At 44.8% G+C, this 15,055-nt stretch overlaps 1 protein-coding gene across 4 annotated transcripts in view; it reads left to right on the top strand.

Moving 5' to 3' along the window:
- Positions 1-15,055, top strand: part of MED24 (mediator complex subunit 24) — a 64,821-nt gene that overhangs the window by 16,702 nt on the left and 33,064 nt on the right. For all 4 annotated transcript variants that reach the window (XM_054994906.1, XM_054994905.1, XM_054994904.1 and 1 more), the window contains exons 6-11: positions 2,229-2,452; positions 4,532-4,643; positions 4,754-4,904; positions 6,223-6,336; positions 9,433-9,480; positions 10,872-10,954. In XM_054994906.1, coding sequence (XP_054850881.1) covers positions 2,229-2,452; positions 4,532-4,643; positions 4,754-4,904; positions 6,223-6,336; positions 9,433-9,480; positions 10,872-10,954 — 732 coding nt within the window. The remainder of the gene's footprint in view (positions 1-2,228; positions 2,453-4,531; positions 4,644-4,753; positions 4,905-6,222; positions 6,337-9,432; positions 9,481-10,871; positions 10,955-15,055) is intronic.

The following is a 15,055-nucleotide window of genomic DNA, read 5'->3' as shown; positions in this document are numbered from 1 at the left end:
AGAAACATGCTTCTTTTTTAAATTTATAGATTGAGCAGACTGGAATTATTCAGAGCCTTGCCACAGTCATTACATGGAATCTCGAGAGATTTTCACTCTTGCATGTAACTTGTTCATCTCTGGCTTTGTCAGTTTAGCTTTGAATGAACAAAATGGCTCATAGATCTGACCTTTCTAAAAATCAAACAAACAGAACACCCCCTCCCATGTGTTCTTAAAGCATTTCGGCTAGAGCTGACAGGTGAGTACATTGGTGGGGCCTGAAAGGGAGAGAGGATAGGAACACTTTCTTCCTTCCTGTAAGAAAAATAGAAACAATGAATATTAATCTGTCACCAGAATGCTGATAAACAGCTGTTCTCGGCCAGAGACAAAGCCCATTGCTTAATCCCCTCCCCGGTTAATTCGATCTTCTGCTTTTTAATTTGATCAAAACCCTTCAGGTCTGGGATTATTTGTGCTGGCTGCAGTAGTGCTCATCCTGTCGAAAGGGTTTCTTCCTCAATCCTTGATCATTTTTCTGAGCCGGGCTGTTTTAATCACAGGCTTGAATAATTGTTTCTTTTCCCTCCTTCCCATTTAAAATTTATTTAAACAAAGACAAGTACTGTGGTGATTGTGAATGCTGCAGTGTACATAAGCTGTGCCACAGGGTACGAGCCACAGATGCTTGATTTTCTTCCACTTGTGGATTTTGGAGTCCTTTGGCAGATAGGAGAAATCTCTTGCTGGCTGATCCCTTCTTAGGGTTGCTCTGAAGCCATGCTGAGAGAAGGATGGGTAGAGATCGTTGCTAACTCAGTTAGCAACAGAGAGGGCTTCTTGCCCATTGAGCCCTTTCTGGACACAGCAGCATAGCGGGGGTAGACTGTGTCTGACTGCATACCACTATGGCAGACTAGAAATCTTGCTTGGCATGTGAGGCTGGTTGTCCACTCAGGTACCCCAGGTGAGACCCAATCCCCCAAGCACCACTGCTGGGGTCGGCAACGTGGGAGATGACAACAGCTGTCATTCTAGGAAAATTCCTGTATCTCACTGTGAAGACAGTTAATTTATTGTCATTGTTAACTTCATTTATAACCTGCCTTTCTAAAACTCAAGGTGAATTGGAAAGTATGAAAAGCATCTAAATCAGACTTCCAATACAGTAGGACTAGAGTAAGAGAATTAAAAAACAATACAAACCAAAAAGGCAGCAAAAATCCTGTCTGGTGCATGACATACCATAATGAAGGGTTTTTTTTTACAAAGGTAGAGGACTTTGCCGTAAAATGGGAGGTGCGATGTACAGAGAACACTACCATAGACTACAATACTGTCTCTTACAGAAGGGAACCCCTTGAGCTGTTACATTCTACGATAGTTCTGATTCCTTGACAATAGTGCCTTCCTGAACATTTCTATTTTGCACATTCTGCACATCCCACGTGGTGGGAGCCACCCCAGAGAAGGCATGTGAATTGGCAGTTGCTGATCTTACCCTTTTGCAGGGTGGCACCTTCAGAAACCTGGCTTTGAGCAGGCGTGCCTCACCAGCATGGCTTAGAGATGCAAGCTTGCTCCAGAGGGGGGTTTCCTAAGGAACTGGTCACGCTAGGCAGCCTCAAGGATAGCCACAATCCCATGTGCATTCCTGCATTTTCAAAAGATTGAGCACAAGTAGAAAATGGCCTTAGTCTCTGCCACAGTTAACTTGTTTGTTTATTTATTTACATTATTTATAGTCCTTTCTCACCAAAACTCAAGGCAGAGTACACAGTGTGAGTCTGCCGTCAGTTTCAAAGCTATTTCAGTAAGCAATGTAATAGGATATAGAAATCCAAATTTGCAAAGATTTAAAACTAGCAAATATCCAATACAGAGCTGAAGAAATACTAAAACAGAGCATAAGCAATTCTGAGACTGACATATTGAATAACAATGAAACTATCCAGTAGGATCATACTTACAGCAACAGTAGTAAAGTCTGTAGTCCCTGTCTCTTTCCTTATGCAACTCTTTGAGACCACTTTCTTACAGTACAGCCCTCCTAACTGAGTAAAAGCCCCCTTGAATGATTCAGTTTTGCATAGTTTGCAGAAAGTTAGCATGAGGTTGCGGCATAGGCTCCCCCCCTCCATTCGTGTAAGGACCCCAGTGCTCCATGCCACTATGTGGTTGAATTATGAAATGGGGTCCTATTATTATAGATGTCTCATTTTGCCCTCTGCTGTCTCTTTATACAGCTGCCGTGGCAAGGCTGAGGAGTGCATTGGCCTCTGCCGTGCTCTGATGAGTGCCCTCAGTTGGATGCTGCGGTGCGCAGCCTTCTACACGGAGAAGATGAAGGAGCCATTGGAGCAGGGAGCAGCAGAGAGCCAGCTCCAGATGTGCCTGGAGCGGCTGGCAAAAGTCCTGGGCAGCACCAAGAACCGGGCTTTGATTCATATAGCCAAACTAGAAGAGACACGTATGTAGCCAGTACACATGCATGAGAGAGAGAGAGAGAGAGAGAGAGAGAGAGAGAGAGAGAGAGAACTCACTTGTATATCATGATTAGGAATTATTCCAGAAGGACAATTTTGGGTACAGGTTTTTCTATTGTCCGGGCTTCCCCTGGCCTTGATTCTCATGTCCTCATGTTTTGGCTGCTTCCCCCAGCAGGCAAGCATACTCTCTCCAAATTTTCTCTCTGAAATATTTCAGCATTGCATATATTCCTATTCCTTATTTCATGGACATAATTCCTGCTTTATTTTTATGAGCTTTATGCGTAGCATTTCCGTAGTTCCATAGTGGCATGCAGGAGAAAGAGTGATCCTGCTTGTAACTAAAGCTATAGGTGCAATCCTGCCTATAAATAAGTATAAAGACATTGTGAGTCCTGATGAAAAGATACAAAATTGAGGAGGGTTGTGCGACAGAATTTATAGTGTATGCTTTGTACACAGATAACATAAGAAGAGCCCTTCTAGATCAGATCAGTGGTATATCTAGTGTAGCATCAAGTTTCCCACAGCAGCCAACCAGCTGGCCTGGGCTGGCCAACCAACAGGGCACAGAGGCTAAAGTCTTCCCCTGAGGTTGCTTCAAAACCCTTGGTATTTGCTGTGTCTGAATATGGTGGGATACTTTAGTTACTATGGCAAGTAACCGCTGATGAGCCTAAGTCCACTAATTAATTGCTCATTGAATAAAAAAGCATTTCCTTTTTTTCTACCCTGAATCTATTGCCTGCCAACTTCATTGGGTGTCTTTGAGTGCTAGTATTACGAGAGAGGGATAAAAGCTCCCTCTACTACTTTCTCCAGCCCGTGCATAAATCTCTATCATGTCTCTCCCCGCCCTCAGCTGTCTTTTTGCTAACCTAGACAACCCTTTGTTTGGCTCCTAACATCTTCAGTTGGAGGGTCTTCTTTAGCAGGACTGGGGAAGGCCTCTTGGGGGAGTCACAGTCAACATTTTAGGGTCCTATGCTTGAGGGATCAGCAGTCTGAATAGGAAAGAAGTGGCTTCTTAGGAACCTCTTCAGATTCAAGCCAACCCTGTGTTTTTGCTCCAGGCATGTATGGATGATGTTGGAGTCAGGAATTTGCTCCTCCTGGCTTCAGGTCTGGCCAAGCACTGTTGGTGCTTCCGAACAATAATACGCTGTAGGTCCTTGGCCCTTTTTCCCCTCTCCTGAGTTTCATTGTGCCGAACCTCAAAAATTGTTGTGTGTGTGTGTGTGTGTGTGTGTGTGTGTGTGTGTGTGTGTGTGTGAGAGAGAGAGAGAGAGAGAGAGAGAGAGAGAGAGAGAGAGAGAGAGAGAGGTACAAGGGAGCTGCTGGAAGACAAACAGCCCGATGGAGCATTGCTACATTTATTATCTGCATCTCCAAAAAGAACTCTTACTGGAGGCAGCTAGCAACAATAAATTAGTTGAAAGCAATAACATTCCTAGCAGTAAAACAAGCAGTCAACACGCCTCCCCGCCCCTGTACAATCAGAAATCTGCAAGCAGAAGATGGGCCCTAGAGAAGGTCATTCAAGTACAAAATGTGGGTGAAAAATTATCTAAAACACTGGATAAAGAGAGAGGTTTTCACCTGGCACCTAAAAGTCAATAATGTAGGTGCTGGGCAACGTGTGAGTGCGACAGCATTCCACAGCCCAGGAGCCATCACTGAAAAGGCCCTGTTCCTAGTTGTCACTTGCCTCACCTTGGCCAGTAAGGACATTTATTTTTTTGTTTTATTTTGTTTGTTTGTTTCATTTATACCCCACCTTTCTTGCCAGTAGGCCCCAAAGCAGCTTGTCTCATTCTCCTCTCCTCCACTTTATCCTCATATCAACTCTGTGAGGTAGGTTAAGCTGAGAGTGTGCAACAGGTCCGAGGTCACCCAGCAAGCTTCTATGACAGAGCAGGGGTGTGAACCTAGATCTACCAGATCCTAATTTGACAGTCTTACCACTACACTGCACTGGCTTTCAGTGGCCTGTGATGATGCTCTTAGTTAGTCTAGTGAGGCAGTTCCTTGAAACTTAAATCTCCGCCTTTCGTTACTAGCTTCCTGGGGTGCTGTTGAACAGTCCCTGGCCAAACTGGGAGAGGGTTTGGGCCACATTAGCAACAATATGCTACGGAACCAGGCAGAGGAGTGCATCAGCCTTGTCAAGAGGTAAGTGAACAGCGCCAGCAGAGTGAAGAATACAGAGTTCTCCCTCCAGAAGCCAATAACATCAGACTCTCATTATTTTTCTTCCTCCCTGTCTCTAACTTTCTGCACAGTATCCCCACCATGCTTTCTGTGCATTCAGAACAGTTGAACAAAACGGGCTTCCCTACTGTCCATGCTGTGGTACTGCTAGAGGGGACGATGAACTTGACTGGGGAGCCTCAGCCCCTGGTGGAGCAGCTCATGATGGTCAAAAGGATGCAGGTATGGCTGGACCAGGGGAAAGGATGCTCTACCACCACGTATTTTTAGTCACTTAATTTATGGACTCAAGATGGATTACACCATGCAAGTTGATGCAGTCAGTAGAATGAGACATACTAGAACTAGGACTACAGAAATCTGAAACAAGCATCGAATATTGGATAAGATACAAAATGTAGATGCTCTGCAGAAAATGGTACTACATCAGTAGCTGTGATGGTAGGATAATACATATCGCAAACAGATAACATGTCCTTTACACAGTGGTATAGCCTCTGGTCGCTTAGCTTTTTAAAGCACCTTTTCTGCACCATTCTGTTTATAGGACAGCTGTCTTGCCTTTATAGAAAAGCTTTCCTGACCAATTCTATTTTACATAGTTCTTGGAATTACAAAAGGGTCCCAGTCTAGGCAGACAGCTCGTGGCTTGGTAAAATCGTTTCACACCAGGTGGAGGATTATGTATTTTAGCCATCCTCCCAGTAACAAAGAAAAAAGGGCCCAGAGATAGATAACTAGGATGTCATCTGACAAATAGGTGTTAGTCCATAAAGAGCTAACACTGAACTCTTGTTCAACTTCAAAGGGCGCTTATTTATTTTTAATGCAACAGATTAGCATGATTACACCTCTAGAATTATTAGTGCCCATCTTTACCTGAAAGAAATATGACCCTGAATATTAAGTACATCAAGGAAAAATGTAGATGGGCCTCTTTCTTTCTGGTACTGTTTGCCATTCCTGGGTTGAGAAGTTCCATTCCCGTGATTGAGAATTCCCATGATTGAGAAAAAGGAGTCATGGGAATGGTCTTTGCATGCATACACTTCCTCTGTGTGTCTAGAGGACGTGGTCACTACCAGGCAATAGTGTGTAGGCAAGTGGGAGTGCGGCCAACGTGCTTGTTCCTGCTCCTCTTTTCTGAGCATTGAAATCAACAGGGCTGCTCTAGAATCAGGGCTGCTTATGGACTGGATCTGGTCAGCAGGACCTTACCTGAATCACCCTCTCTTTCTTCGCTGTTCTCCCAGGTTGAGATCAATTGGCAAAGACTGTACTCTTCTAGCTCTCTTTTGCAGAGATGAGTTGAGTAATGGTGGGAAAACATCTCGAGAGAGTAAAAGGGCTGTATTTTTTTTAATGAGAGATTTGTAGCTGATGGAGAGACAAGGATTTTAGATGGGGTCTTCCTGCCCTCCTTAATAGTCCCATGGCTGTGTTGCAAACTGGGTTTTACCTGGCCTGCTGTGAAAGCTGGACCACTGTGTTCATGAGTTTCCTGAGGCCCAGTTCCTCTGCCCTCTTTTCTCCCCATTAGCGGATACCATCCCCTCTTTTCATCCTGGAGATCTGGAAAGCCTGCTTTGTGGGCTTGATTGAGTCTCCTGAAGGGACAGAAGAGCTGAAATGGACCGCCTTCACTTTTCTCAAGGTGAGTGGCTCTCCTTCGACCCTTTGTGGTCTCCAAGCTTGCCAATGCCAAAGGCCAGTTGACAATGCCAAAGGCCAATTGGCAATGCCAGTGCCAAAGGGGATTGCGGGAGGCTGTGAGGGTCACAGTGCCTACCTGGGCTGCAATTGTGCGTCAGGATCCCCCTTGCCCTTGGAGCAGGGCATTGGTTTGGCACAGGCTGAGTTAGCATTGGTTTTGGAAAAGTGGGGGAGCCTGAGTCCACTGTCTCTACCTCCTCCAAGTGAGGGATACATGGTCCTCCTATTCCTGGTTCTCCCTCGGGCTTACGGTTTCACAGCCATTTTGTTTCCTCCCACTTTTCCTGAGTCAGACTTCCTCTTCTACTCTCTACTGCCACTCAGGCTTAACTGAGCCCCTCTCCAAATGCACTGGAAGTCCCCAGACCTGCCACAGCTGGTAAAGATTCCCTTATTCTGCTATAGCTCAGGTTGTCTTTTTTTTTCTGCTTAATTTTCTGAGAGGGCTTTCCAGCTCTCACAATAGCAAGAGAAAACTTTGGGAAGCTGGGTTTCCATTACTCGGGTGGTCATTCAGGCTGTTGTTTCTAATTTTCCTGTAGAAACTGTAATTGTGTCTTCACAGTCTCCACAGTGCAGGATGACTTCAGAACTTGACTACTGAACGTCGACTTTTGGCTCCTAAACCTTATCAGACAGCTGATATGCCTTGGGCCTTGAGCTGTAACCTATGTGGCCTGAGTCTGGAACCTGACTTGGCAAGCTACCTGGGATTTGTGAGCAAGGAGGCCTTGGGGCCTCTCAGAAGGGGACAGGAGGGCGCAGCATTCAGAGCCTGAAGCCTCTGGACTTGAGCCTTCTTGGTGTATAAAATACCAGGATTGTGGCCTTTTGATTTTGCCTGGTTAATAGAGCTGTACCTTCCACCTGTAAGAGTCCCGTGGCGCAGAGCGGTAAGCTGTAGTTCTGCAGCCCAAGCTCTGCTCACAACCTGAGTTCGATCCTGGCAGAAGCTGGGTTCAGATAGCCAGCTCAGGGTTGACTCAGCCTTCCATCCTTCCGAGGTCGATTAAATGAGTACCCAGTTTCCTGGGGGTAAAGTGTAGATGACTGGGGAAGGCAATGGCAAACCACCCTGTAACAAAAAGTCTGCCAAGAAACCGTGATGCGACGTCCCCCCATGGGTCAATAATGACTGGGTGCTTGCCCAGGGGACTACCTTTACCCTTTACCTTCCACCTGTTCTACTTCACCTCCTGCACCTAACGCAATTGCAATCTTGATTGATTACTTAACATTTTTTTTAAGGCAGCTAAGATTCTGCAAAAAAGGAGGTCTTATCTTGCACACTGATGCTGGGCAGTAACTTTCCACTGCATGCCTAGAATGCGGAATTTTCCTGTGTTCCTCTCTATTCCTGCTTCCCCTTCTGACTGCCCAGAAAGATCATTCTCAGGGTGTCAGACCCAGGTGGAAGAATAGCCATGTGGGTTGGAATGAGGACAGACAAGAGGCTGAAATCCTTCCACCTCTGCAAGCGCAGTTCAGCCAAGGAAAAGGGTTAATTCCATCCCCTTCGCCCTCCTCACTCCAGCTCTCTGACCCACAGGGACTGTTCCTCAGCATGGATACCATGCCTCCAGGAGTGACCTTTACCAGGGGTCAGAAGGAGCTGTGAGAATGGAGAGGAATGTACGAAAACTTTCATACGCAGATGGTTGGGTACTGCCTACTGTGCCCGTTCCTGTCCTTCCTCATTGGAGCTCCCCCACCTTTGTGCCCAGATCTGCCCTGTGTCTGGGTGCCTGATGCCATAAGCTGCCACTTGCAGTGACCCGAAGCACATACGAATCTTCCCAAGCTGCTCTTGCACTCTTTCTTCCTTTCTGGGCTGGCGTCCTTCGTACAGCCTGAAGGTGTCTCTGTATTTAGCTGTATAATTTGTGTGTGTGTGTGTGTGTGATGTAAACATAAGCCAGATGGCTCTGTCTTTCTTCTCCCTGGCTCTCTTGGTAATCGTACTCTGATGCGGTTAGATTCCCCAAAAGAGACTCAACAAATTGCAACTTAGCATTCCCTGCCTGCTCAGTCAATCTCCATTCTTTCTCAAGTACATCGTGTAACCTGCTGTCCACACAGAGAGGAATACATTAAGACAAGAAGGATGAGAGATGCAGATGGACACACCCCTTCACAATTTGTAATGTGAAGAATAAAGCAAAACAAAAACAAAAACGGAATACTCAGTTTGGCTTAGGAACTTGCTGCCACATGATAGTTCAAAGGACTTTCATGCTCTCATGTGGCAGCAAGTTCCAGAGATTAAATTCTTTATTTTCATCATTTCTTTCACCTTTAAATATAAAAGGTGTTGCTGTTTTCTATCTTGAAAAGCAACTATTTTGTAGCAGAATAGAGATTTGAACCTGGGTCTTTCACATAGAGATCTTACACTGCATCTGCTCCACCCCCAAATACATTTTTGTGGGAGAGGAACTCCTCCTCAGATTCGTTGCAGGAGGAAGCCAGGCCAGTCTACAGTTTTGACTTATATGATAGTCCGAAGGATCCTTTTTTTGGATGCCTGTCTGTGAGCCCTTCCTGTTATCAGCAGCGTGGTATCATGGGATGTTCATAAATATTTCTTCAGGATGAAAAACATTTGAGAAGGGAATTGCAAATCAGTGTGCGTGGAGAAAACTTTAGTTGAAGAATAAGAACAGAAAAGGCTAAGAGTAATTCTGGGAATAGAGAACAGGCAGGGATGCTTTGTCTGAAGCAGGCTTCGGAGGCAGAGTATAGTGCAGTGGATATGAAAGATCAAGCTGGTTGAAACGAGACTTCATTCAGTGGGCTGGGATGCAGTCTGATGGAAAGGCAGGTGGAAGAAGTAGAAAATAGAGCTTAAGGACAGGCTAAGGGGAATCCAGGATGAAACCTCATGTAAATATAGGAAGAGTAGGGGCTGCTTATATCAGGAAGAAAATTTAAACACGCGGTAGTTTGAGGGGCTTAGCCTATGTGATGTAGGAAGCAAAGAAGAGCTGAAAAAGACATTTTTTGGATTCATGATTCAATCCTTATTTTTCTTTTTCAGATCCCACAAATACTGGTAAAACTGAAAAAATATCCCCAAGGAGAAAAAGTGAGAATATGCCTGAGATCTGTTATGTATTTAAACAATAATATGCATTTTAAGTGATTTTAGAGAGAAAGGAAAACCAAAAGTCGTTTGTTATCATACCTATTTTACAATTAAATGCTGAGACTAAGGGTGATTGTTACAGGGTTAAATTCAAATAGATTATACTTTTGCCAGTTGCTAGTCATGATGGCGAAAAATGGAACTCCATATCCAGAGGCAAGATACTTCTAATAATTAGATGTTGGAGATGTTTTTACTTGCTCTTTTTCACACATTGAGCTCTTCCCCCTCTCAAAATTATTCTATGAAGTCCAGCACATAGAGGACCACAAGAGAAAGTGTGGAAGAGATTAAGTAAAAAAATCTCCTGTGTGTTTAGGGAACTTCAGTTTAGTAAATGAGCCAGGCTACATGCAACAGAAAGCACCCCAAAAGGACCTGCAAGCTTATCTGTTTGTCAAGGGACCGTTGTGTTCTAGCCTTGTTCACGGCAGTAATTCAGTAATGCAGAATTGCTACAGAATTAACAATGAACTAATTCGTGCAGTGCTTTTTGGGATACAGAGTTTTGGCCTGGTTTTAAATGCATTCATCACATGTTACGCTGAACACATGTACCATCTGTGTATAGTGCACTCTTGATTCTTCTTTGTGTGTTGAGTAATTCTCATGTTACAGTCAATTTCAATTTCATTTTATTTACAGTGCATGACCAGATTTAAACTTATAAAACAAAGCATTTCATTATCAGGTATACATTATACAAGTTAAAAGAACCTTCGGTTAAAAGGATACAAATATAGATATTAAAGTAGCTGGTTAAAATTACATCATATAAATAAAATTGAGTATAAAATATCAAATAGCCTCCTACCTAGACATTTTAAAATTTGGAAATAGAGAACTAAAAACAGCAACAATATGGTAGCCTCCTAATGTGATCTGGATCAGAACTCAAGTGCACCAGCCTGAAATTTAATCGCCTGCGCACAGAATTTGGCTCTTACCTTAGTAATAGCTGAAGATTCATCTGTTAGTACTAGTTTATCTAAGTATACGTTGTCTATCACTATAGAACATCTGTCTATAAGAGAGGAAGAATTGTCTTGACTCAAATTCATGTTACAGTCAGTGCATGTAACGTGTGATACAAATCCCACATTTATGCAGGGACTAGTCCCTGATTTCATTCATAAAGTGAATGCATGTTGGCTCTTTCTACAAACAGAGGTATACACATACAGGCAGGATGCTTATGAAATTCACTGCAACATGCGAACAGGGCTATAGAAAACTGGGGTGGGAGTTGGAGGGAAAGGAAGCTTATGCTGCATCATTCATATGATCTTATGCTCTAAGTGTGGAAACACTTTTCTTCATTGCGATTGCAGGATTTTACAGATGATGTCAATTGTGCCTTTGAGTTCCTCTTGAAGCTGACGCCGCTGCTGGACAAGGCTGATCAACGCTGCAAGTAGGTCTCTCTTCTGGGTGGCTTTTGCCGGCTACACCCTGTTAGGCTGGGGTAACGTTTAGCCATTGTGGTTGAGTCTTGAGGTTGGACCTAATGTTTCAGGGGTTTAGTCCCTTTCTCAGGGTCCTAAGGAAAGGACTAAAATCTCAAAATAGTGGACCAGAACCAAGAACCAGACTGTTTTCTTGTTGATTGAATTTTGTGTTTGAGGGATTCCTTGAATACATGAAGCTGCCATGCCGAGTCAAACCTTTGGCCCATCAGGATCAGTATTTTCTACTCTGACTGGCAGCAGCTCTCCCAGATTTCAGGCAGAGGTCTTTCACATCACCTACTGCCTGATCTGTTTAACTAGCGAGGCTGGGGAGTGGACCGGGGACCTTCTGCATGCAAAGCAGATGGCCAATCACTGTGCTGTGGCCCTTTGCCATTCTACTGACTTCAGGACTTGCAAGCAAGCCAGGTACTTAGTTGGAGATGAAAATAAGGAGCAACAGATTGATTCTGGTTCTGAATCCTTGTGTGCTTCACCCCGCATTTGCCCTCCTTGGAAAAAAAACCCCTGAAGTTAGCATCCTTTGTTCTCAAATGGGAATTTTTCAAGGCAAATTGTTGCCGTGTTTCTTTTTCTTGATAGTCCAGGACATCACAAATTCATGCCCATTGGGGGATGGCCAGGGAGAACTGGAAGCCTTGTAAACAGAGACAGTCGCAGGCTGGTTTGCCACTGACGTTGCGAGTGGAACTGTTTGTTCTGCATAACAAAACTCCTCAATGCATGCAGCAGTCAATATTGCTCTGGCATAAAACAGCATTTGAATCATTTGGGTCCCATGTTCTTGTGCCCAGCTCTTGAACGCTTTGTTCTATCATGGTTGACGTAAGTTTGGTGGGTTTTTTTCCCCTTTGCTTCCTTTAGACAAAGCTGTGTGTGCGAACTACACAGACAGGTTCTCTTGCAAGGTTCTAACTATATTAGATATCTTCTTGAGGACCTTCTTGCGTGTTTCCAACTTTACCTGGCTGAATGCTTGCATGTTTGACATGAGGCAGAAACCTCTCCAATTTATTTTGATTCTTCTAGACAAGATAAATATGATCTACTTTTTTCCCACTGTTGGAGTTACACATCCCATTACACTAATCGGGCAATGCAGCCATTATAGAATAACATGTATCATGCCTGCTGATATACTGGAATTGCTGCATGGCCCTCTTCTCGGGTCAGGCCAGTATATTTCTTTTCAGATCTGCAGTGGACTGCCATAACCACAATAATTTTGAAACCTGGATCTGAGCTCAAGAACCTGGCATGTCAACCCGTTGCATTGATGCATTGTCCCCCAAAGCTCCTGATATGCATGGTTAATGCCTGCCTGGTGATGTGAAAGACCTTGACCCGAGACACCAGAGAGCATCCCTGGAGGCCCTGGCCAACCTCCCAATTCAAACAGAACCAACAAAGCCCAACAGAACCAACATCAAACCAGAGAACAGAATCAAACTCTGAAGCAAGGGACGCTGTAACAAAGCCCAACAGAACTAGTGTCACTCACAGATGCTAGGCAGAACCCAGGGCCAATGCAAGCCCAACAGAACCAACGTCAAGCCAGAGAATCCCAGCAACCAAACTGGCAAGCCAGTAGTAACTGCAGATAGTGGAACCTTTTAATCACTTTATCCTGCTCAGAAGGAGTGAGGGAGCTAAAGGAGGAGAAGAGGTTAGCTTCGATCGCATCCAGTGCCACTTCACCTGGGCCCTCAGTGATCTCCAACTTGGGATCAGGGGCACCAGGAGTGGTTGGGTGCACTCTGTCTGGGGACCCTACAATATGCCCCTGAAATCTCTGCTCATTTGTGCCTTCTCCGGTCAGGGTTAAATGATTATCTGATATTCTTCTTAGCCTTCTAGCTTCAGGCCCTGGATTATTGCTTCGTTGGTAACATTAAAGCGTTCTCATACCAAATCAGAGGCCTGACCATAGGGTCCCAGAAAAACCTTGTTAGCACTATACTGAAAGTCCTAAGTCTTTCCTCTTCTGCCTGAAGCAGTGATGATATTCTGGGTGAGTGGAAAGAGAGTAAAATCCCGTGAAAATGGACAACACTGGGCACTTGCTCGACCTGCTTTTGGTCAATGTAAGTTCAAAAGAAATGGAAGATGTTGCCTAGCTCTCCAATTAGAAGTCCAGTTTATAATTTTACTTTGGTAGGGATAGACATACAAAATAACAGAATATCTATCCAGCATCAGGCTTCTCTTCCCAAGAGGTGATGCCGCTCTTACCAGAACATTCAGAGTCGACATGACGTCCCTTTCCACTTTTGTTGCTGTCAGAGCCGGATCCTTGGAATTCTAAATGTTTTGGGAAAGATTCATACAGAGAGAGGGTTGCTTCTGACAAGTCTGTGTTTTGTTTTCCTGTCTTTCATAAATTTTATTGAGAGACTGGTCTGTAAGCAGAGTTTGCTGAGCAAGCATTGCAAGGGTGTCAGTTTTTACCCCTGCACATATTGGAATAAGATGTTAGGGGTTCCTGAAATCTAACATTTTTGGCTTAATGAGTTCTTCCATGACCAGTGGGGGAGTCTTTCCTCTGGATATGAAAGCGGGTCATCATCTTCAAGGTACAAGCCAGTAGTATTAAGGCAGCCAGCCAGACCTGGCAATAGCATATGGCAAACAAGCAACACTTACGCAGACTCACACACAGTGACACTGCAAAGGGGGGAAATACATGGTGCTGCAACCTTCAAAATGCAATTCCCAGATACTCCCAAGTATATCTGGATAATTTGAAACTGTAAATACTGGTTTATCCGACTACCTGAATAAGAATGACATGTCCAGAAATACCCAAAAAGTACCTGTCTGGTATTATTTTGGGGGTATATTTTTAAACTGGACATACCAAATCACACATCCCTATAATGGAGAGTCATTGATCTGTGGAAGCAGCCTGGTAGAATTGTGCAAATCTTTGCACAGTCGATAACTTGTGAGTGTAGTACATCCATATGTGTTTGATATTTGCCAGCCTTCCATGAGTTAGGAACAGGGCTTTTTTTCTGGGAAAAGTGGTGGTGGAACTCAGTGGGTTGCCCTCGGAGAAAATGGTCACATGGCTGGTGGCCCTGCCCCCTGATCTCCAGACAGAGGGGAGTTTAGATTGCCCTCCGCACCGCTGAGCGGCGTGGAGGGCAATCTAAACTCCCCTCTGTCTGGAGATCAGGGGGCGGGGCCACCAGCCATGTGACCATTTTCAAGAGGTTCCGGAACTCTATTCCCCCGTGTTCCATCTGAAAAAAAGCCCTGGTTAGGAACATAAGCAGCTTCTGCTTGCTTCTAATGCCTCCAGCAAGGCAGACAACAGCTCCTCCTATGTAGTGGAAGCAGAGTTACTGGCGTTTCCTTTGTGTCTACAGAGAAAATATGCTTTATACTGTAGATAAAAGAGGAAGTGCATGGCTTTGTGTGCCAAATGCACGTGGAGTAAATGTTTTCCAGAGTATTAAAAAGAGCTTCTTTCTGCTATCATCTTGGATCATTGGTTAATTTGGAGGAAAAGGCAGAGCTGATAAGAGGGGGAAAGATACATGTTCTGTGGTGTAGCCCTGCAAAAAAGTCCACAAAAAGTTACTGCCCCTCAAAAGCTGAGGGTTTTTTTTTTTTTTTTTGGAGATTCGGTTTCGTTTTCTCAGCCATGCCGGACGCTCCTCTCGGCTGGTCCGGGAGGAAACGACCGGGCACCCTGACCGGGCGGCTGATCCGCAAGGATTAGCCCCCAGGACTCCCAGGGAGGGAGCCAGGGTCCGGGACGCGGCGGGAAGAACTCCCCGAAATCAATGCGGGGGGGGAATTGCCCGTTTGTCCCTATGGAGGCCGGCAGACGTGCGCGGCGCCTCGAGTGCCGCCGGGCAACGAGAAACGGCAAATAAAAGAAACAGGCGGAAGCCCGTAAACAAGCGAATCCCTTCTGTTCTACAAGCGTTTGTGAAGGAGAGGTTGATCTGAAGAAGACTCGTTCTTCCCCTTCGCTGAGTTCCAGAATTTTGTTGCCCCCCCCCCAAAATGGCAGCAAAGAAGCAAAGTCCCGCTCT

The sequence above is a fragment of the Eublepharis macularius genome, chromosome 12 (genome assembly GCF_028583425.1).
Source record: "Eublepharis macularius isolate TG4126 chromosome 12, MPM_Emac_v1.0, whole genome shotgun sequence".
NCBI classification, from domain to species: Eukaryota; Metazoa; Chordata; class Lepidosauria; order Squamata; family Eublepharidae; genus Eublepharis; species Eublepharis macularius.
This window is presented reverse-complemented; position numbering and strand designations above follow the sequence as displayed.